This window comes from Xenopus laevis, chromosome 1L, assembly GCF_017654675.1.
Source record: "Xenopus laevis strain J_2021 chromosome 1L, Xenopus_laevis_v10.1, whole genome shotgun sequence".
In the NCBI taxonomy this organism is placed as follows: Eukaryota; Metazoa; Chordata; class Amphibia; order Anura; family Pipidae; genus Xenopus; species Xenopus laevis.
The window spans coordinates 44,267,795-44,291,054 of NC_054371.1; the positions used below are offsets into that span (position 1 = coordinate 44,267,795).

At 37.8% G+C, this 23,260-nt stretch overlaps 4 protein-coding genes across 4 annotated transcripts in view; 3 read left to right on the forward strand and 1 right to left on the reverse strand.

Annotated features, from left to right (window-relative positions):
• vps37a.L (vacuolar protein sorting 37 homolog A L homeolog) overlaps positions 1-2,908 on the reverse strand; it is a 26,038-nt gene extending 23,130 nt beyond the window's left edge. Inside the window, exon 1 of the mRNA XM_041582774.1 lies at positions 2,822-2,908. The gene's annotated coding sequence lies outside the window, so the exon portion shown is untranslated. The remainder of the gene's footprint in view (positions 1-2,821) is intronic.
• The window catches only part of LOC121400544 (CCR4-NOT transcription complex subunit 7-like), a 5,644-nt gene extending 39 nt beyond the window's left edge, over positions 1-5,605 (forward strand). Inside the window, exons 2-4 of the mRNA XM_041583867.1 lie at positions 2,772-2,916; positions 3,204-3,314; positions 4,934-5,605. Of these exons, the coding sequence (XP_041439801.1) occupies positions 2,772-2,916; positions 3,204-3,314; positions 4,934-5,062 (385 nt within the window). The 3' untranslated portion in view covers positions 5,063-5,605. The remainder of the gene's footprint in view (positions 1-2,771; positions 2,917-3,203; positions 3,315-4,933) is intronic.
• Positions 5,606-14,265: 8,660 nt separating this feature from the next.
• Positions 14,266-16,322, forward strand: LOC108696420 (protein FAM135A-like). Its single transcript, XM_018225760.2, has 5 exons — positions 14,266-14,423; positions 14,535-14,655; positions 14,926-15,079; positions 15,898-15,947; positions 16,087-16,322. The coding sequence occupies exons 1-5, from the start codon at positions 14,299-14,301 to the stop codon at positions 16,246-16,248; spliced, it is 612 nt and encodes a 203-aa protein (XP_018081249.1). The 5' UTR covers positions 14,266-14,298; the 3' UTR covers positions 16,249-16,322.
• Positions 16,323-17,517: 1,195 nt separating this feature from the next.
• On the forward strand, positions 17,518-23,260 carry LOC108703974 (protein FAM135A-like). The gene is made up of 12 exons (XM_041589034.1): positions 17,518-18,188; positions 18,289-18,365; positions 19,049-19,146; positions 20,065-20,147; positions 20,239-20,307; positions 20,410-20,501; positions 21,009-21,106; positions 21,198-21,349; positions 21,658-21,768; positions 22,109-22,222; positions 22,710-23,006; positions 23,122-23,260. The coding sequence occupies exons 1-11, from the start codon at positions 18,125-18,127 to the stop codon at positions 22,913-22,915; spliced, it is 1,164 nt and encodes a 387-aa protein (XP_041444968.1). The 5' UTR covers positions 17,518-18,124; the 3' UTR covers positions 22,916-23,006; positions 23,122-23,260.

Here is a 23,260-nt window from a genome sequence, read left to right on the forward strand (position 1 = left end):
TAAAAAAAGGTGGCAACCCTAGGTGTGGTTGAGCAGCATGCCGCCCCCCTAAAATCCTGCCGCCCTAGGCCCGGGCCTAGGTGGCCTTTCCACAAATCCGGGCCTGCATGAGTACAAACAATAGGGTTTGTGCTCGACATACATCTTGCCTGTTGTACATAATTACCATTGCCCAGAGGAACTTCTGCTTATCTGTAGGCCAAACCAGCCATAACAAAGGGTCAAGGAATGGGGCTGTCTGAACAAAGATCAATATCGCTATATAAACTAACTCTGCTAATTAAATAGGCAAATTGTATTTTTTTTGCATAAGTTCTGTTAATTTTGCTTATGTTGTATATAGGTATCTACTACCCCTTTAACACATGATCTATATAAACCATATCCTGCATTCAGGCACAGAGATGGTGATGTCTAGGGCCCTGCCAATCCCTGTATTCCACATGATTTTATTATGACTGTTATTATAATCAGTAATTCCACCCCCCCAATTATTTTTCTTGGTTTTTATCTTTGGTAATCTTGCCTAATGATTATATAAAAGTTGCTGAACTTGTTTATGCAATCGCTTATGGTTCAATATAACAAATTCGGCTGTCTGTATACCTATCTATCCAGCCTTTCCAATAGGTTTAAAGAAAATATTTAGCATATTACTCTGTTTACAATTTATAGTAGTATGTAATGTATTGAATTCATACCTGTAACATCCCTGTTTTAGTGTTCTATATGATGCTGGGGAGGGGGGGTGATATCACTCCAACTTGCAGTACAGCAGTAAAGAGTGATTGAAGTTTATCAGAGCACAAGTAACATGACGGGGGGCAGCTGGGAAACTGACCATATCCCCATGTCAGATTTCAAACTTAAAAGTGTATTAATGGTTCCATGACCTATATAAAGCACACAACCTACATCCTTGTCCCATTAATAGTCATGGAATGCCTGATAATCCGCTCATATATATTACAATAGGGGTTTCTTATTCCGTATATGTTCTACATCATCACAGGTATACACCTTTGTTTACAAGGAAAAACCGGCGGCTTGATCCCCAATTGTATATAATGTATATAATGCAAACAGTAGCTCACCTGATGCAGAGTAGGACCCAGGTATACAAACCCTGGGTCTATCATATTCGGGTGTAGCTTTAACCAGTATAAAGCATACAATAAATAATCACAGCAGTCTTATGAAGTAGAAAACTCACAGATGATATTAGGTGGCCCAGGTGCAGCGCCCCGAAACCGTAGCTGGGGGAGTGATTCAACAAATAGCGAAGAAGCACGCACTCCAAGAGCCAACCGGTGTCGTTAAAAGCCTTTATTCAGAAACAGCTAAAACAAACAATGCTTACGCGTTTCGTATCCGAGGATACTTACTCATAGGTACCTTTTATACACCTTTGTTCACATAAACAAAATAGGGCTGGTACAGGTATGGGATCTGTTATCTGGAAACCCATTATCCAGAAAACTCAGAATTTGGGAAAAGCCATCTCCCATAGACTCTATTTTGATCAAATTTTTAATAAAACTGTACCTTGGAGGCAAAACCAGCCTATTGGGTTTATATATGAGTAGAAGGTCAAATTTCGAATTTATGTGAATTTTTTTTTTCACTCTAATAAATTTGAATATACTAACAACTCGAACGGGAGGATATTTAAGACCTGACAATTTGAATAAAGTTTTCCCTCCGAAAAAAACTCGAATGTCCGGAATTAACATATTCAAATGGTTCAATGGACTTCTGCCATTGACTTGTAAATAAATTCGGCAGGTTTTAGGTGGCGAATATTCTAATTAGAACTGTTGCATGGTCAAGGGGTGATAAATCTCACATTCAAAGTTACATTTGAATTGAATTGGAATGTGTGAATTTTGACACCAAAAATAATTTGAATTTACTTGATCCTAAATAAAACTGCCCCTTAATGTTTACATGATTTTCGAGCAGACTTAAAGGAGAATTAAACCCTATAAATGAATATGGCTAAAAATGCAATATTTTATATTACGACCTTGTTACACCAGCCTAACGTTTCTGCATCACAATATCAGCAATGACCCAGGACTTCAAACTTGTTATAGGGGGTCACCATCTTGGAAAGTGTCTGTGACACTCACATGTTCAGTGGGCTCTGAGCAGCTGTTGAGAAGCTAAGCTTAGGGGTCGTCGCAAATTATCAAGCAGAAAATTAAGTTTGCCTGTAGTATAAGTTGATACTACAGGGTAGATTATTAAATTCTAAATCTTATTGCACTGGTTTCAGTTTAGTGAATATCTGTATTAATTACTAATCATCCTTATATTGGGACATTTCTATTCTATGTGTACTGTACATTGTGAGTGGGTCCCTAAGCTCAGTAAATGACAGCAGCACAGAGCATGTGCAGTGAATCAGCAGAAAAGAAGATGGGGAGCTACTGGGGCATCTTTGGAGACACAGATCTTTACTGCTAAAGGGCTGTGGTTGCCTTGGGCTGGTACAGAAACCCAAAACATAATGTACAACATTTCTAACCTACTTCTTTAGTTAGGTTTTAGTTCTCCTTTAAGGTATGAAGATCCAAATTATGGAAATACTGAGCATTCTGGATAACAGGTCCCATACCACTGAAAATGTTTTTTGCCTATGGGCAACTTCAAATGTTCTCACCTGATTAAAAGCATGCAAATGACATTCATTTTCAGTGGCAGATGCCTGTTTGCATTAGCATTATAAATGACTTTCTGTGACCTCTCTGTATCGTTTCCCATTGCAGTGGCTATGACTTTGGCTACTTAATAAAAATTCTGACAAATTCAAACTTACCCGAGGTAGAACTAGACTTTTTTGAAATCCTGCGTCTCTTTTTCCCTGTGATATATGATGTCAAATACCTGATGAAAAGCTGCAAAAATCTCAAGGTGAGTGAGACTAAAATAAAATGTCCAAGTCTCGCTTAGTTAAATAATGGTCAAACATGGTGGAAATTCTGATATTTTTCCGCTAGAAGTCATTTGGCTAAATGTCATTGTACTTTGTGTCTGGCTTTGCTTAAACAGCTGCCAGTGATAAGCGTCGTTGTTGTGCCCTAGAGCTGCATCAATCCATCATTTTTGGATCTGGCAAAATACTGAATCCACTAAAAGAAATAATGGGGCCATAGCATTTGCGTTGTATTCTGTAATATTCTCCCGTTGTCTCCTGGCAGGGTGGATTGCAGGAAGTGGCGGAGCAGCTGGAACTCGAGCGGATTGGTTCTCAGCATCAGGCAGGCTCTGACTCCTTACTAACAGGGATGGCCTTCTTCAAAATGAGAGAAGTAAGATCACATGTTCATGATCTGCATGTACACTGTAATGCTGCAGTTGCACAGGGAATATCTATTAGTACTAGCTAATACAAAAATAAAGAAACCGTTACAAGGTAGTTTGGAAGCCCCTATCCCTTAAATAAACCCTTCTGTGTAAAAATAATACTGGGAAAATAGAAAATAATATGGCATTTACTGATTTTTCACCTAAAAAGAAGCATGTTTGCAACAGACTTCAGTTAGACAATCAGTACCTTTTATTTTTTTTAGTTGGTTTACTTTTTATCCTGACCTGGCTGCTTAAACTAAATGAACAGTTATGTCCCATGTGGCCTCCCTTCATGTCACTGACTAACTCAGAGTTAGAGAGCTGAAAAGCAGGGTTCTGACTATTATGTTAGACATCCAGTCACTCCACCCTTTATACATTACATTTTTGGTAGGGATACACCGAATCAAGGATTTCGCCCATGATTTGGCCTTTTTTCAGCAGGATTCATCCGAATCCTTCTGCCAGGCAGATCCGAATTTGCATATGCCCAGAACAGCCACAACTGCAGATAAGATACCTTTGTAACAATTTTGAGATAAGCAAATAAGTAATTGTAACAATATAAGATATCAGGTCCCTTGGGAAAAGTTAGACTCACAGCTTAAAGGGCAATTCACCTTCATTAGCAGAACTGTAATAACTGAAAAAAAAACACAGAAATATGTTCAAACTTTCATAACCTGCCAAATTTTGTAAAATGAACATGGTAATTAGGGGGTGTGGCCACAACAATGGGCGTGGACAAAAAATGTTGCCGCACTACGCGTGGCACCTTTTTTGTCCCAGTTTTTTGTTTCCAAAATGTTGGGAGGTATGCTCAATGTAACTGAATTTGACACAGTGGGACCTGGATTTTACTTTTGAGTGCTCCCTACCAGGGAGCTGTTATCTTGAATTAGGGAGCTGCTATCTGGTTACCTTCCCATTGTTCTGCTGATATGATGCTGAGGGGGGTGATTTCACTCCAACTTGCAGCGCAGCAGTAAACAGTGAATGAAGTTTGTCATTGCACAAGTCACATGACTGGGGGCACCTGGGAAACTGACAATATATCTAGCCCCATATCAGATTTTTTAAATATAAAAAAAATCAGTTTGCTCTTTTGAAAACAGATTTCAGTGCAGACGTGTGATGGAGCAGCAGTATTAACTGATGACAGTATTGCACATTTAGCATGTTATAGAATGCCCAATTCTAAGCAACCTTTTAATTGGTCTTCATTATTTATGTTGTATAATTTGAAATTATTTCTGTTCTGTAAAGCTACAGATATTGTTACTGTTTTTTATTATTAATCTTTCTATTCAGGTCCTCTCCTATTCATATTCCAGTCTTTTATTCATGTCAGTGCATGGTTGGTTCTTGGTAGGGTAATTCGGACCCTAGCAACCAGATTGCTGAAATTGCAAACTGGAAAGCTGCTGAATAAAAAGCAAAATAACTCAAAAACCGCAGATAATTAAAAAATAAAAGGTGAACAGCCCCTTTAATGTTACTGTATGTTTCATCTTCAGCCAATCATTTCTAACCATACCCTTAATACACCGCATGCTTGTGTGTTTGCTTGCATTTTCAGATGTTCTTCGAGGATCACATAGACGATGCAAAATACTGTTGCCGTTTGTATGGTTTGGGATCGGGATCTTCTTACGTACAGAATGGTACAGGAAACGCATATGAAGAGGAAGCCAATAAACAATCGTGAGACCGACACAAACTGCACTTTTCATTGGCAAGCTAAGGAAATGTTTTATCTCTGGTGATATTCCTCAGACACTGAACCCCCCAGTCTCCCGCACACAGGTTTTCTGCCTTTATTTTTCTACCAATGTGGAACCACTTGTCTTTGGTAACTCCTATTTGCCTTACCTAAATATCAGCTGGCATCACATCACAGTAATGCTTCATCACATGGTGAAAGATGTTTTTGCCTTATTTACTTGCCTTGTCATCCTCATGCTTCCAAAGTGGAATCTATCAGCTATACACAACCATTGTGCTCAGATGATAAGCACTTTATCTCCTTTCATTCTGGCCTTGAGTTTTGAATGCAGGAAAGACTATATATCAATATATGCATCAGTTTCAGCATCTGTACATTGTTGTACCTATTCACTGATAACCACTGAGCAACCTGTATGAGGCATTGCTAGGGTCATGCAGCGGGTCGGGTTACGTGCAAAAACCTGTGGTACCCTGCGGGTTGCAGGTAGAAGTTTTGGGAGCGGGTATAGACGCGGGTCGGCTGTTCTCCGGGTTTGCGGGTCTTCTCAATAGCGAGTTTTACTTTTTTTTTGTGAGCACTTCATTTTTTTCTGATCACGCCTACTTCTAATGATGTCACTTCCCATTTACAATGACAGCTCTTCCTGTTTCTTGATGGTCAGTGGGTCGCGGATTGGATGGCAGATAAGTTACTTGCGGTTCAGGTAGCGGGTCCACTCGGCAAGTATGTGGGTTGCGGGTCGGGTTTAACAAATTGGTTCCGCGCAGGACTCTAGCCTCTGCACATAGATCTGTGCCTCTGCTGCAGCCAAAAGCACATGAAATACTAACCAACTGCATAACTGCTGAGTGTTCTTACTTGTTATAAGCTGCAGTATCCCAGGCCTGGTTTTACCGTTCATAAACCTAAACCATATCTGTTTCAACTAGACACTTTTATCTTCACCCTGGCTAAACAAGCAACACAGAAGTCCAGGAATAAATTTGGCTCAGATAAAATGAGGGAATATTTACAATATTCTTTTGTATTGCTAAAATGTTGTGTAATTATTTGTTGTAACAACAAAAACCTATTTAAAGTCGTAGCTGAACAATGTTGCAGCTGTAGTGTAATACTAGATGACTTGTTTTGACAATATCTTTGCAATATATTTTTATATAAATAAATAAATAAATATATATATAAATGATGACTGTGGAGTACTTTTCTACCCTGTCGTTGGATGTTAACTAGAGAAACTGTAAAATCGGAGTTTTGTTTTTGGCAATGGCTCACGAGTGTTCTCCGGACATCAATGTGGATTTTATCATTACACGGACATTGGTGAGATACCAGCAAGTCTATCATTCACATACACCTGCTTTCTACCTTTGGAATTGCTTTATTTTCTTTCCAAATGAGTTACAGTTGTGTAACAACAGAGTGGTCCTTTTTAGTGCATAAGAAAAAAAAAATTGCAAACAAAGGATATTATTGGTTTTTAGAGCTTTTGTAAATAAAGACTTAAAATATTTTTCTTCCTTTTTTCTTTAAAGGGTATTGCTCTCCTGAAATCAGACCACCTTTATTTACAAGTAAAGGGCACATTACAGAAATATTTGGGGTCCCCAGGCTATAGAAGTGTGCTATACCCTGATATCACTGTTCTGCCTTATCCTGTGCTGATTATACAGGTATGGGATCCATTATCTGGAAACCCATTATCCAGAAAATTCCAAATTACGGCAAGGCAATCTCCCATAGATTCCATTTTATCCAAACAATCTAAATTTTTAAAAATGATTTCTTTTTTTCTCAATAATAATAATAAAACATTACCTTGTACTTAATCCCAACTAAGATTTAATAACTCTTTACTAGAAGCAAAACCAGCCTATTGGGTTTGTTTAATGTTTAAACGATTTTCTTAAGGTATGAAGAGCCAAATAACGGAAAGACCCGCTATCTGGGAAAACCCCAAAATTACAGATATCAGGTCCCATACCTGTATGGACCCCATTTGAAGCCTCTCCAATTTACCTCAGAGGAGGAAAAAATTCCTGATTCCAAAATGGCACTAGTCCCTGGATCAACGTGTACTATGAGCTATCTCCCATAACCCTTTATTCCTTCACTTGCTAAAAAGCCATCCAAGCCCTTCTTAAAGCTATCTAATGTGTCCGCCTGTACAACTGATTCAGGGAGAGAATTCCACATCTTCACAGCTCTCACTGTAAAAAACCCCTTCTGAATATTTAGGCGGAGCCTCTTCTAATTGGAATGGGTGACCTTGCGTCAGTTGGAAAGACCTACTGGTAAATAAAGCATTAGAGAGATTATTATATGATCCCCTTATATATTTATACATAGTTATTATATCACCCCTAAAGCCCCATTTCTCCAGAGAGAATAATAATTTGGCCAGTATTCTGACTTTTTCCATCCTTGTTGTATAATAAATCTCAAAAAATTCAAGTTTTTTTCCCCCACTAAAAATTCTGATTTTATAGTTAAAAGAACTGAATTTTTTGGCGTTATTGGGATTCAGACTTTAATAAATAACCCCCTTTGTGTTAGTGTGCAGGAGCCTGTTCTATGCACGCCTGCCTAACTGAATAAAGTGCTAGGCACATGCTGCCAGCATAAGTTTATTTGTTCAGTTTTGCAGGAGGCCACAAACTCTGGGCAAGTGGGCAGGCTCTAGGGCTGGGCTGTGCAAAAGATTTGTGTGGGGACCAATGACACCAGAACAATTAAGAATTATTCTTTTGAGCTGCAATTCCAGTTGTTTCTACTCAAGACCCCTTCATTTCTTTCATTACTGCAAAGAACCCACTATCAGCTTTGCTACCTGCAGCCTCTATTGGCCAAACAGCTGCTCTACTATAGTCTCTAATACCCAATCGTGAACAGCCAAACTGCACATCATCTGCACAGTGAAATAAAGAGCATTGGAAAACTACATTTATATAGTGAATAAAGTACCCCCTCTTGTAAAATATAAGGATATTATAAGTTACCGAGGCCTTCGGCCTCGTGTTTTTATACAGGTCATGGAACTCCGAGGTAACTTCTAATATCCTCATATTTTACAACTGGGGGTACTTTATTTATTATAATACACAAATTTTAGTGAGTCATGTGACAGAAATGACATCACTACTCACCGTTTATAACTGATGACATCACTACTCACCGTTTATAAGGATATCATTTACAGGATATTCATGGCTTTTGTGTATTATATAGTGAATAAAGTACCCCCTCTTGTAAAATATAAGGATATTATAAGTTACCAAGGAGTTTCATGACCATATAAAAACATGAGGCCGAAGGCAGAGTGTTTTTATACAGGTCATTGAACTTCGAGGTAACTTCTAATATCCTCATATTTTGCAACTGGGGGGACTTTATTTATTATAATCCACACGTTTCAGTGAGTCATGTGATAAAAATGACATCAGAACTCACCGTTTATAAGGATATAAACCTCACACACTCTCACTTCCTGCTTCCTGCCTTTGGCAGAGAGCTTCCCTTCTCCCATTACTCCCACACCTGCAGTGCTAATTAAATACAGATTGTTCACAACATCTGTAATTCTCTTTACATTGTGCGTCTCATAGAGCATTCTGGGAGATATGTACTTTCCTTCTAGAGTTCTCCCACCCAGCGTATTACTATATATACACACACGGAATGCAGATGAGTTTTCTTTAGACCTGATAATGTATTGCAATAAAATGTGTAATAATGGCCACACTAGCAACCGAAGGCGACGCCAGTAAATTATAGTTGCTGCGGTTTAATAGAGCTGCAGCAGGATTTGTGCCCTGGGAGCGTTCAGTTGTCAATGTGTGTCAGTTACAAGCAGGGCTTCTCTCACTAAAAAACATTTTTTTTACAAGTTTATATTCCACAACAAACACTGTGTATTGGGAGTAAGGGAGAGTATGTTGGCGTCCAGTTGTCAGCCTCTGACTATTCTTACAGCAAGCAGGGGCCCCTGAGGGACACGGTACATCTAGCTGTATTATTATCTTCCAAGGCTCCCTTAAGCTCTCTCTACACTTGCCACCTGATGCATTAAAGGAGACTTATAGGATTGGTGAAAACCCCCTTATCTTGTAGGCAATAATGAATAATATATGGTACTGGTTATACTTTATATCTTTAAAAATGGCCCTATATACCTCCATGACATCGGCAGCACAAAGATGATGTTATTGGCTATATTTTCTTCCTGCAAGTTGTCACTTCATACCATCTAGGGATAAGCTTGTGCATCATTTCCTATATTCTGATATATGAGGCCTTGAGGCATCACGTAAGAATATGTATATATTCTTATATATATATGTATATATATATATATATATATATATATATATATATATATATATATATATATATATATATATATTATGGGGTAAATTTGACCTCTTAATACAGTGTGAGCTTTTTGTAATGTTTTTCCATTGTATCTCTTATTATCATGTCAAATTAGGAAAATCTAATCCTCAGGACTCAGGGTTATTAACGGCTGTGTGATACACGTGTATGTGGAACGAGCAGAAGCACTCAGAGCGCGGCCCTTTTGTACTGATTGGCATTAGCGCTGTGTTACTTCCATAAAGAAGTTCTGCAAAATTCATCGGATTTCCTATGGGACACTCACACTGATCTGATGGCTGTGAATGTAGTGACATCAGTACCAACTATTATTTAGGGCTTTCAGCTATTATTGTCCACTATTTTTTGTATAAAATACTATTATTTTGTGTGTTGTGACTGTTTCAGGTGTGGTCTGATCAGACCATGTCCAAGTTGTGCCTATTCTTTGCATTGGGCTTGGGAGTCGGTGAGTGTATCAGTTTGCCCTGAACCATCATCCTGTTACTGTTGTTTCCTAAATATAAAGAATACATCTAAGGCCAAGCAACCAACATGCACCCATATGTCATAACAGCTTCCACCCTTATGTGTGAATAGAAACAAGCAGCAGTCTAAAGAGACTGTCTTTTCCCACTTATATGTATAAAATATAAAGAGACAGAAAGGTTTGTGTGCACAGTAAACTGCACCTTTATACTGTAGGGAAACACTATGGCAGCTCCCACCAACATCTATAAATAGAAATAAATAGCCAAAGGGTGTTTCACTGTGTAATAGAATTTATCAGAAAGCTGTTGGGCAAAGGCACCAAGTAATAAATAAGTACAAATTTATGGAAAATGGTTTTTAGGTTTAAAAACAGGAAAGTAACTAAAATGGAAGATAAAAGCAGAGATAAACTCCTGTATAAAGGCAGAAAAACACAGGGAATGAGGACTGATATGGTTGTGCTTAAACTGATCCGGCCCTCACTTATTTTCTGCTGATATCAGCCGTTTTGTATGTCAGTAAATAAGAGAAAAAACATTTGAGCTAAAAAGAAGTGTCAGTTAAACCGCCGTTTGCAGCTGGGCTCTGGGGACGCTGGACATGTGGTCACATGATGCGCCATTATGACATTACATCTACATATGTCTTTTTTCTTTCTTTTCTCTTTTTATTGAGCAACGTAAGAGAGAGTAAGAGAGCAGAGTAATAACGTTCATTGCACAGTTTATTAAAAAGGCACATTTAAATTGAGTCCATTAGAAAGTGAATTACATTCAGTCAGCACTCAAGCTGCCTTACAGCAGTACCATTATGACATCACCAGTAAGCAAAGAAACACAATACGTCAAGGCCATTATGACATCACCAGTAAGCAAAGAAACACAATACGTCAATGCCATTATGACATCAGCAGCCAGCCTGTGATAAGTCAGTAAACTCATATTAGGCATCAGTTTTCCTGCATCCTCACACTGTGTTGCATCGCACGAAAACTTTCCCGATCTACATCAATTTTTTTGAATTTTTCATTCATTTTTATAAACTAGGTAAGTGAAAACATACCCTGTCATCTTGAATTTTAATACATTTGAACATTTTTCAATAATGAGACCGATGAAAAAGTGCATTTTGCAATGTAGTAATGTTCATTAGTTTACAGCTTTGCAGATTTCAGATTGACCAGTAGAATTGTTTATACAACGCAATTTGTTTCAACATTTTGTTTCTTACACAGCTACATTATGAACAAAAGATGTTTTGTCAGATTATTTTAAGCATTAACATGATTTTCCGTTTAGACTCACTTTCCTGTTTGTTCTTTTGCGTTTTAGTATATTGACCTGAAAAAAGATAACATCAATGGAAAAAGTCCAAGCTACACTTGAATTTTCTTTACATCTAGAGCAATTCCAGAATCCGATTACTCTACTAGATGGGTAAGTGTGTCTTAAGGCTTCAAGGGGTCCGATTAGGTTAAATGACTGAGTTTAGTGGAATACAAATCTTCCAAAAAAATCCTAGGACTGAGCTGAATCTTAGATTTAGCGCATACTTCAATATGGCAGCTTCTAAGGCATTGCTCTCAGATACTCAGAATGTTCTATGATCAGTGTTCAGACAATGGCAAAACTGCAAGTTACTGGGCCCTGCAGCAAAATCATTTTAGGGCCTTTCAACATTGAGCAACATATTCAATTTGTTCTTGGATTGACTTTCCCTTTAAAGAAATCACATTTACACTGTATATGGACAGCAGCAAAGGGCTTGACTACAAGTGAAAGGAGCACATAGAAGCATTCAGGCAAATGAATAGAACATGTTTATTAGGGGCAGAGAGAGTTTGATTTGAAATATTAATATTGAAAACTTTGTTTTTATTTGTAGATATTGGCAAATTAAGGCGTCCTTTGAGATTTTGACCAGCATCCCTCACACCATCGAAGCAAGGATTTTTCATACTAAAGGTACGTGACCATCCCTGAGTTTTATTTACAGACATATTACAAGGGCATCTTTATCAAGGGTCGAATTTCGAATTGAAAAAAACTTCGAAATTCAAAAAGACCAACCGAAATTAAGTTGAAGTTTTTTTTTTGGTCGAATAGTTAAGTTTTCGATCAAATAGGTCCATATTTGGCAGAATTCGAATCGTAAAAATCAAAGGAATATCGCATTCGACCGAATTTAGATCAAACTTTTCCCCCCCAAAAAAATGTAGATTTTTCAAAGTCCACCAATTGATTCCAAATAGGTTCTAGGAGGTCCCCCATAGGCTAAAAAAGCAATTCGGCAGGATTTAGATGGCAAATGGTCGAAGTTGAATTTTTAAAGAGACAGTACATGATAAATTTCGATATTCAAATTTTTTAATTTTTTTCACATTCGAATCGAATTTGGACTATTCCCTAGTCTGGAAGGCTGCAGACAACTCCAAATTGATCCCATGACATCCCCCATAGGCTAAAACAGCAATTCAGCAGGTTTAAGGTGACGAATAGTTGAATTTGAGTTCTTAAAGGGCCAGTGTATGATATATTTTTTCAAATCTAATTCGAATTTTAATAAAAACTCGAATCAAATTTTAACAATTCCCTAGTCAAATTTGACAGTTTTGGCCATTAAAAATAATTCAAATTAGAATTTTCACTCCGACCCTTGATAAATCTGCCCCTTAGAGTTCATGAGAGTTTTTTTTTAAATTCCTATAAACTCAAACTCAAACTATAAACTTGACCAACTGCAATTTATTAAAAAATTCTAATTCACTCGGGTGAATGGGATTGACCCGCAAACTCAAATTGATTTTCAGGAAAGCTGCAAACAACTCCAAATTGACCCCAGGACGTCCCCCATGGGCTAAAACAGCAATTTGGAAGGTTTTAGGTGGCGAATATTCAAATTCAAATTCTTAAAGGGCCAGTACATGATAAATTTCAAAAATTTAATTTTAACTATTCCCTAGTCGAATTTCACTAAAAGAACCTCAAAAATTAGAATTTGAAAATGTAATTTTCACTTCGACCCTTAATAAATCAGCCCATATGCGTTATTATTGTTGACATAGTCTTTGTTCACACTGTTGTGTAGTTGGTAATTTGTGTAAAACTATTCTGTTTTAGATGATTTGGCGTATCCGGCTTCAGTTGACGGCAGTGTCCTTTCCAGCAGCGAGTTTGAAATAATTACAACCGCACGTGCTGTTAGAATTGACGACGTTGTGATCTACAGAGTTAATATCCTCCTGGATGAGAGTCAAGTAAGTGTTAAAAAGTCTATAAATCAGCTTTGCGTTTGTGTTCCATATACCGTATCTTATGTTTCTTCTGTTTTCTTTGCAATGGCAGATTGAAGAGACTCTGAATGCCCTGGAGAGCAAGATGACCTTCAGCCTCTATTATGCAGAATGCCACGAGCAGTAAGTACATAAATTATCAAAACTGAACAATATATTAAAACTCTGACTCTATGTCTGTGCTGTAACTCCTTTCTTTCCCATTACCCCTCCTTGCCAAATGAGGGAACACCCTTGTATTGGCCAGTTAGACTTACATATAGGAATTGATTTTCTACATGAGCAGTTAAAGGGTGGTTCACCTTTAAGTTATGGCTAATTCTACGCAACTTTTCAATTAGTCTTTATTTTTTCCCTCAAATTGTCATAATTTAACTAAATGTTGTAAATGTCAGTAAGTGAAAGAGCTCACAATGCTAAAACATACTGTAGCTTAGTGGTTTAGGTATTTTGGGGAAATCATTTAGTACATATAGGGTACCTGTTATCCAGAAAGCTCATGACCCGGAGTTTTCCAGATAACCTATCTTTCCAAAATTTGGAAGCCCCCAATAGAATTGGTTAAGAGCAGAGACAGATAAGAATATTTGGGGAGATTAGTCACCCGGCGACAAATCACCCCTTCTTCATGCGGCTAATCTCCCCGAACTGCCTCCCTGCTGGCTACAATCTAAATTGATGGCGGGATGGCACTCAGAACGATTCGTTTCCAAAGTTTCCTCGTGAGGCGACTTCAGGCGACTTCGGAAAACGAATTGAACCGAATATTCCACCGGCGATTTATGTTCTAGCCAGCGGGGAGGCAGTTTAGGGTGATTAGTCATCCAAAGAAGAGGCAATTTGTTGCCGGCCGACTAAATCTCCCCGAATCTTCTCGTCTGTCTCTGCCCTAAGTGGCAACACTGTTCCATAAATTAGCATCTCATTCATTCTAATACAATAAAGCGAACAAGACTGATGGGTTAGTGAAATCTGATTTGTGTTTAATACATCGATCTTCTGGTTTTGTCTGAACAGATTAAACAAATGTAAGAGTTTGGCACCAATCTGCAGCGAGGACATGACACTGCACTTTAACCTGCATCGAGGGACTCATGGCCACATGGATATAATGTTTCAGACATTTTCAAAGCTATCGATCATAGTTCATGGCCTGTTGGTTCTATTACAACCCCCACTGAAGAGGTAAGTACACGGATTGTTATTGTCAGATACAGATGATAACTTTTTAAATTATTCCATTAAGAAATATCAATTTCAAGATAATTCATACATCTCTATTTGTTATTTTTATAGATTTCCCGAGAAAAGCTCAGTATTCCAAAGAATTCTTCCCAACTGGTGGACAAAGGCTAAAATACCGACGTTAGAAAGTGTCATTTTTGGCAAAAACTTCAAAAAGAAATTGACAGCAGACGTAAGTAACAAACATGAATTTGTACTTGAACCTTCCAGAGGGTAAAAACAGTTATGTGAGTGGAATTTTAAATGAGAATAAAAGCTTTCAGACAACCCAGGTCCCTCTAACAGCCCCCTCCCTCCTCCTGAACCCCAGCAAGTCTCACCATTGCATCTATGTATTTAACTAACAAAAGAGTAGAGCTGTGGGGTAGCAGGGCACCATCTTGTACTGTGTGGTGTCCTCTTTGCTTTATTTCTTGCTTATGCCTCTGTTTCTCTATTTTAGGGTAAAGGCTTTGTGATAGAAGAGAAATACTTGCAGCATGCCTACCGATTCCTTTCAACGCTACGATCCTGCTTGCTGCTTTCCTATGATGGACTGTACAGTTATTGCACCTCCGTATCAGAAACGCTGCCTTCCTCCTGCAAGCTGGAGCTTGGTATGTGATTGGCTCTACTTTGTGCCTCCTATTTGGCCTGTTCTTTAGGTTTTCTTCAACTTTAGTTCATTTAAACATTGATCTTTCTCTGACCACCCAACATTACAAATGGACAATAGATATAGATGAGTCAATAAACACATTCTCTCCTCTTGGAAGTTTAAAGATTATGGGCGTGAACTAACAAAGTGCACATTTAGGTATCCCAAAGTGACCCTTAATATACACACTGGCCTTGATAGTATCTTCATAGAGTCAATATTAGGGCAGTAGCAAATGGTCAAACACCCGCTACTCATCTCAGGTCACTCACCATTTTGTTGGTTACTATGGCTTAGTAGACCTGGTGCCCAAGTTTTATTACATTAACCCTTTGCTTTCTAAATTCCCCTTGGAGAATGACATAGGTCACCTGGACAACTCCCAAGAACTCACAGCATGTTGTCTTCTTAGATTCTTCTGCCACACTATTGCTATATCCTAGGGGCACTCATTCCTTTCCAGTCTGATCCACTCCATTGTTTACATCACAGCAGCAAAATAACACACAAGGGAATATACATAGCAACATAGTAAAGTAAGGTTGAAAAAAGACACATGTCCATCGAGTTCAACTTTTTTTTTTTTTTTATAACTACCTATCTGCCAGTTGATCCAGAGGAAGGCAAAAAAAACCCATCTGAAGCCTCTCCGATTTGCCTCAGAGGGGGAAAAATATGAACAGCTTCTATTCTTAGATATAAAAAACACATTATTGTGAATTGTAATATAATGCCGTTGTTTCACTGCTCATTTGCATGTCTTTGTTTCCTCCTCAGAAAAACTTGATATGAAAGCCCGGCTCAGTGAGTTATCCGACAAAGTGACAGTAAGTTTGCTCACCGCTTATTCTGTAATATGATACTAACCTACAGCCCCAAACTAGTTTTCTTATACTATTGGGGTATTTACATACTGTATTCTCATTGTTTACACAAATTGTTGATTATTTAATATTTTAACCATAGGAAATAGAAGACGCCAATGATCTGGCAGAAGCAATAAACGGCACCCTAATAGAGCTGTCAGCTCAACTTCTCAATCTGTGGGGAATATTTCTTCGATCCTCCTTGGAGAGTGAACAAGAAAAGAAGCAAATAAAGGTAAGCAGCAGACTGATTTGGATTTAGGGCAGAAGCAGCTTTCCTCTTCTGTCTTTTAGGACAAAGACACACACTCAGATTTGGGGAGATTAGTCGCACCAACGACTAATCTCCCCTTCTTCTGGGCGACTAATCTCCCTGAACTGCCTCCCGCCAACTAGAATGTAAATCACTGACTGATTGGCAACTGGTGCACTTAGTTTTCCGTAGTTGCCCGAAGTTTGCCTCACGAGGAAACTTCGGGCGACTTTGGAAAACGAAACGCTCTGATCCTGCCGGCGATTTAGATTCTAGCCAGCGGGAGGCAGTTCGGGGAGATTGACGGCCTGAAGAAGAGGCTACTAAATCTCCCCAAATCGGAGCGTGTGTCTCTGCCCTTACAGCTTAGTGCTCAATCTTCAGTGCTGCTGCATTTATTGTTTTACACTGCCGTTATCTCTCAAGGTTGTGCTTATGAACTGTGTCTATTTTATTGTTTTATAGGAAGAAAAGTTCAAGAAATTGTTCTTCTCTACTGACCATCCCCGACATGAAGCTATTTTATATGATGAGAAGATGTGAGTATAATGGTTTTTCTTCAAATTTTTATGCTTAAGGAGAGTTATTTGTTATCTGATTGGGGAATATTGCATTTACACACTTTTATGGACATTTACGGTCCTTTGTAGTTTTACCTGTAATAGATCCTTTTTTATGAAAATGTCATGCTGTTGTCATGCTAATGTAATTAATTATATTTACTACAAGTCTAGTATCCTTAGCAACCAAACAGCAGATATTATTGGTCTGATTATCAGGTGTTTAAAATCACAGGGTAGGATGCTGTTAGCTTTTTTTTTTATTATATCCCTCAGTTTTTAGTTTACTGATCTCTGGATGTGATTTATTTCTAAATATTTGAACCCGTTTCTCATTTCAGTGCCCAACGTCATGAAGAGATTTATAAAGAAGTCAAAAAAGCTCCAAAAGTCAGTCGTTCTCTCGAGTGCCGGGAAGCGGACATGGTATCAAAATCTGCCCCCATGATCTTTGAAGACCGGTACTTAGAGCCTGACGCAATAGGTACGTATGGAAAGAATCCATAGCTGCTGCTGCTCTATATATGAGTGTGTATGGGAAGGCATTTTCCTGCTAACGTTAAACATTTTGATTTTATAGGTTGTTCAGAAGACGATAAATCGACCCCTGTTGCTTGTACAGAAGATACGCGCAAGAAACTGACATTAATCCGTACTATCAGAGCAATAGATGGATATCCTGATTTAAGTGCCTCCTTTGAGGACATGCCAGCACCTTTGAGGAATGGGTAAGTTCTGATATCTATCAAATATAAATATAATGCACAAAATGTAATGTAAAAAAAATTCAAATAGTAAAATATATAAAGGGCCATAACAATCCTAAATAAGTATAAATCCCAGGATCACTTTTTATCTTGCATTATAGTCACCTGAGTTCAGCTACATAAGGTAACGTGCCTTGTACTGGAACAGCTGGATTTTTGTTACTGTTTATAAGAATGTAACATCCCCCAAGTTTTTTTTCATCATGAAGCCAGGCTGGGGAAATTTGTTTTCTACAAATGATTTATATGGGGAGCCCAAGACTCTTAATCCGAGATACACAGACTTCTCATGCTGTGCTAAAGCAACTAGAGAATTAGATTTGTCATTAAGACTTTATTTAGCTTAGTCAATACACGATTGTTAAAAGAAGGTTTATGTGTTTTCACCTAGAATTTTGAATTTCCCCCAGTGGTATCAGTTAGTTCTACAGATATTGGTATTAGCCTAAAAATATATCTTGTTTTTTTTTTTTTAGGTTATTTGACGTTAAAAAAGAACTGAGGGAATGGATATGTCAGTTCTTTTCCAACAAGCCTTCCAAGGAGCTTACTCTGAACATGATGCTAGACAACGACTCAAATGAAGGAATATCCGTGAATATCAGGATGAGACTCAATCATTGTAATTCCCTTTTTACTATATGTTCTCCTGTGGGAAATATGAATATAACATAAATTTTACCTTAACTTGAACATTAACCATGGAATTATTTTTACCCTAGATCAACATGGAATAATTACCTTTGTATATGGATGTCTCGGTGGAAGAACTGCTGTCATCGGACATCAAGGAAACAAGGTACAGTATGTAGCCGACACTTGGAACTAGGGAATCCGGGATTCGGTTCAGGGTTCAGCCAGGATTCGGCCTTTTTCAGCAGGATTCGGATTTGGCTGAATCCTTCTGCCAGGCTGAACCGAATCTGAATCCTAATTTGCAAATGCAAATTAGGGGCGGGGAGGGAAATTGCGTGACTTTTTGTCACAAAAAGGAAGTAAAAATGTTTTCCCCTTCCCACCCCTAATGCAAATTATGATTCAGTTCGGTATTCGGCCGAATCTTTTGTGAAGGATTCAGGGGTTCGGCTGAATCCAAAATAGTGGATTTGGTGCATCTCTACTTGTAACAAGATCAATAAGAGGGAGAAATGATTATGGCATATATTATCCGCTTGCTCCTTGCTGTTTCCTGCACAGCTGGTTCTGACTGTTGAACCAATATTGTGGAAGCCATATGATTATAGGAAATCTAATCTGAGAGGAGCTGGCTGCTGCTTTGTTGTGTCAGAGTCCTGAAAGAGAGTTTAAATTGTTTTATTAAATTCAGCCCTTATAGTTTGCTAGAGGAAAGGGGCTCCATAAATATAGTCGTTAGAATTCCCAAGGCATTAAGTCTCTGTTGTTGTTCTGATTCTTAGGTTTTCAAGGCAATGCTGCTATTAATTTCAAGTGACTTATAATATTTGTTTGTTTTACTTGCAGCATGAAACGCTGGCTGAATATGATTCTTTGGCTAATCGTCTATTGAGCCAAATTGCAAGACTTATAGAATCTAACAGTCTGATAATATCCAGGATGAGGTAAAGGCTGTGATATTGTACATACAGAAATTCTATCTATCTATCTATCCATCTATCTATCTATCATCTATCTATCTATCTATCTATCTATCTATCATCTATCTATCTATCTATCTATCTATCTATCTATCTATCTATCTATCTATCTATCTATCTATCTATCAATCTATCTATCTATCTCAGTCATATATCTGTCTATCTATCTATCTATCTATCTATCTATCTATCTATCTATCTATCTATCTATCTATCTATCTATCTATCTATCTATCTATCTATCTATCTATCTATCTATCTATCTATCTATCTATCTATCTATCTATCTATCTATCTATCTACAAAGAGAGGGAGACAGCAGTCAGGGCACTTACAATGCACAATATTACATATAAATAGAAGTTGTACATTTTCCACCAGGACCAGTAACTTTAAATAACCAATCAGCATGTGACGTTCTGGTCGCCTGTTGGAAAGGGAGACTATTGATTACTGGGGCTGGAACAGTAGTATTTTATATTTATGTAAAGTTAATGTTCTCTGATGCAATCTCATTAAATCTGATACTGTAAAATCTGTATATATACGGGTCTTCCAGCAAACTATGAAAAGGCATCACTTTGTACAGTTATGAAGATATTACAATGTCTTCTTTACTGGGTGAGCTACAGTTAAGAAATAGACATCAAGCAATGTGAGACCCAACAGTCTTATTGGGCAGGGCCTACGTTACCCACTGTGTCTAATGTGGATGTATATTTTATACATAGAAATATATCATCATTATATTATATTAGCTCATAGAGTAGAAAAGCAACAACACCCCCAGTGAGCGAAAATAAATGCTAATATTGCTGCTGTTATTTTGTGTTTCAATGGACAGTTTTACTTGACCCAACATTATGTGTTTTTATTGTGTAGATTATTTGATGAAACCAGCGAAAAGAAACTCATTTTGGAGCAACTTATACCCACGGAAATAGTGTATCAGAGCAGTTCTACTGGTAAGCTAAGCATTGTTTTATCCATTCGATTATAAAGGAAATAGGACGTTACTTTTATAATATTTACTTATTCTGTTTTATTTTATTGTAGGTTCCAAAGACAAATCCAGTAGTGAAGATGACGGAACACATCTAATAGTCTGTGTGCACGGCTTGGGTGGTGAGTAAAGAAAAACATTTTAAGATTGGATTCTGACATTTTCTGATATGTTATACCATTGCCCTGCCCTGTTAAAATAAATGGCTTTATTTCTACTTCTAGGTTCCGAACGTGATCTCCGACCTATAAGACCTTACATAGAGTCTGGAGTGACACATGAGAAAATTGACTTCCTAATGTCTCGGTGCAACATGGTATGTATATCTGGGCATCTAGTTCTGAGGGGTCGTCTCCATTCCTATATGAAATTGTTCGAACATTCTATCCATCTCAGCTCAATGGGAACTAATAGACAATGATGATAGTTTACTGATGATTAATATAAAATCAGTTGCAGTGGGCCTATAAAGATCATTTTGATATATAACTGTGACAAGTGATCTGTAAGAAACTGACCCTATTATAGAGCAATCCAAGCAAATCCCTTTGAACAGAAATGTCTTCTATGGCCTTTGATATCCCAAAATATATAGAAAAATATTATTAAATTGCATGAAAAATGTCGCAGCAGCAAGACGGGAAGTGGATAGTCTTAGAAGACTATTGTTGCGTATTGTTAGCAGATAGGCCCTTTATAATTTGCTATTTTATACGCCGTTAAATAATTGTGGCAACTATAATGTTTTCATTAGTACCGGTCTCGCTTTAATTCTGATGCAATATTTATTGTGTTCTTTCTTATTCTTGTATTTTCTTTACAGCACTGCACCGTTGCTGATATTGATTATTTAGCCAGCCGTCTCCTAAATGAAATATTAGCGCACATAACAAGCAAAAAGCTCATCATTTCCAGGATCAGGTACAGTAATTAGCAAAAATCTCTATACTTATATTTATATATAATATAATATGAATTTTTTTATACTAATGTTACTTTTCTCTCCCCGCAGCTTTATCGGCTTTTCTTTGGGCAATCTGATAATACGCTCAGCTCTGTGGAGACCTGAATTGGAAGGCTACCTTGGAAACCTGCACACTTTCCTCTCCTTCGGTGGACCACATATGGGCCTTCTGTACCACAGCAGATTTCTTTTTAAAATTGGTAGGGATTTACTTTCCACGTTGCTTTATTATTGACAAGTAATTCAAAGATCAGAAACAACAAGTAATATATGTATATGGATTTAACCATGCTTAATTTACATCAAGTATGAGGTTATATATTATTATGATGGAACACAAGTCAAAAATGTAAAATTATTTTTGGGAAAGATCACGGCTGTATTTTGGAACTGTCAAGATGCAGTGTGTTTCCTGATAATATAACCCAGTACCTTTACCTACATTTCAGTTAACTTTAGCATGTTTTTATATAATACAATTAATAAATATGTGCATCTTTTGTTATAGGCCTGCAGTTACAGCAGCAGTTTGATAGCTCTGTCTCCATATCACAGATGGCTTTCACAGATCACAAAGACCCAAGACAAAGGTTCCTCTACAAACTTAGCCAGAAAACAGGTAAAGACATATGGCCGTCTTTTGTTTGGATTTCATCTGTATATTAAATTGTACAAGACCCCAAAATAAATCTACTGTGATTTGATAGTTTTATTAGAAACTTTGCAAACTATTTTAACCATAACCTGTGGGGTAGTATTTTAAGATATTTGCAGGTCTCAAAGTACAGCCAACATGGACCTGACATAGACCCATTGCTCTTGAGTAACTTACATTGCCAAATAGTGATTTGAAATGTAACTGATTGAAAGTATTATGCCCATGATTTCATAGGAGATGTGTCTGTATTGATGCCTTAACATTGTTCTGGAATCTCATGGTGAATATAATTGTATTACAGGCTTGGAGCACTTCAAGAATGTGATTCTAGTGAGCGCGTTACAGGATTACATTGTTCCCTATCACTCCACTCGTATTGAAATGTGCAAAGATGCTGTGAAGGGAAGCGAGTTAGGTAAGAGTCTCACTTATAAATACGTCTACTGAACAGAGTACATGTACCACTGGAGCACTAGCCAGTTCTCCACCAGCCAAGACTACAGCTCCCACAATGCCTTGCACACTGATGTGATTCTTTACAGGTTTGTTTGTCACAGAACATGCAACAGATTAAGGAAAGTAGGCCTCTTGGCTGGAGGAGAGTTGACCCCTAGCTGTACATTTTATTCAGCACATTAAAGGAAAATTCGACCCGTAATTAAAAAAAACCCTCCCCCCTACCCTGGGTAGACCCCCCTCCCTCCTCCCCCCAGCCTACCTGCAGCCCCGGGCAAATGCCCTAATTTTTTACTCACCCCTCCCTACAGATTCTGGCCTTTTTTATGGGTTGAATTCTCCTTTAAGAAGGTGCATGAGTCTTTGCTGGATAAATCCATTCTTTGTTGCTGTAATGGAAAGTCTGTCGTGTATTTATTTACAATGTAGTGCTGTTTCCTTTTCAGGAACCGTTTATAGTGAGATGCTCCAAAATGTCCTTGAGCCGGTTCTAAACAACAAGAACTGTAATCTTGTGAGATACGACGTCAGTTTCGATCTGCCCAAATCAGTCAATTATTTCATTGGAGCTACCGGCCACTGCGCATTAATTTCATCTTGGCAATTTCTGGAAAACTTCTTTCAAAACGCTGGCCTGAAATATTTTGAATAGAAGAAATGTGATGCCGGACATAAAACTACTTGAAATGCCGGAGACATCAAGTTGCAGAACCTTCTCTACCTTGTTGCACAATGAACTAATGGTGAGATTTATATCTTACTGAGTAGATTGTTCCATGTAGGTTAATATTTAGTCTGTTTTATTCAACTGTGTTATAGCTGATTAATATACTGACATAGTCTCATTCTTACCTACAGATTTTGCTACAAAGACAGATCTACAGTGCAATGCCGACATTATAGACCTGACCTCAGGCCTCCTTGATATGGCTTCAATCATCCTGTATGAACATTTACCACTTGTGTTTTTTTACTAATAAAGAAACCTTACAACATA

Coding starts and splice junctions, on each gene's coding strand:
- LOC108696420 (XM_018225760.2), top strand. CDS start 14,299: ATGACACTGCACTTTAACCTGCATCGAGGGACTCATGGCCACATGGAT. Junction 15,080..15,897: donor CTCCTGCAAGCTGGAGCTTG/GTATGTGATTGG, acceptor TTTCCTCCTCAG/AAAAACTTGATATGAAAGCC. Junction 15,948..16,086: donor AGTTATCCGACAAAGTGACA/GTAAGTTTGCTC, acceptor TTTTAACCATAG/GAAATAGAAGACGCCAATGA.
- LOC108703974 (XM_041589034.1), top strand. CDS start 18,125: ATGATGCTAGACAACGACTCAAATGAAGGAATATCCGTGAATATCAGG. Junction 19,147..20,064: donor CTGATAATATCCAGGATGAG/GTAAAGGCTGTG, acceptor TTTATTGTGTAG/ATTATTTGATGAAACCAGCG. Junction 21,107..21,197: donor CTCATCATTTCCAGGATCAG/GTACAGTAATTA, acceptor CTCTCCCCGCAG/CTTTATCGGCTTTTCTTTGG.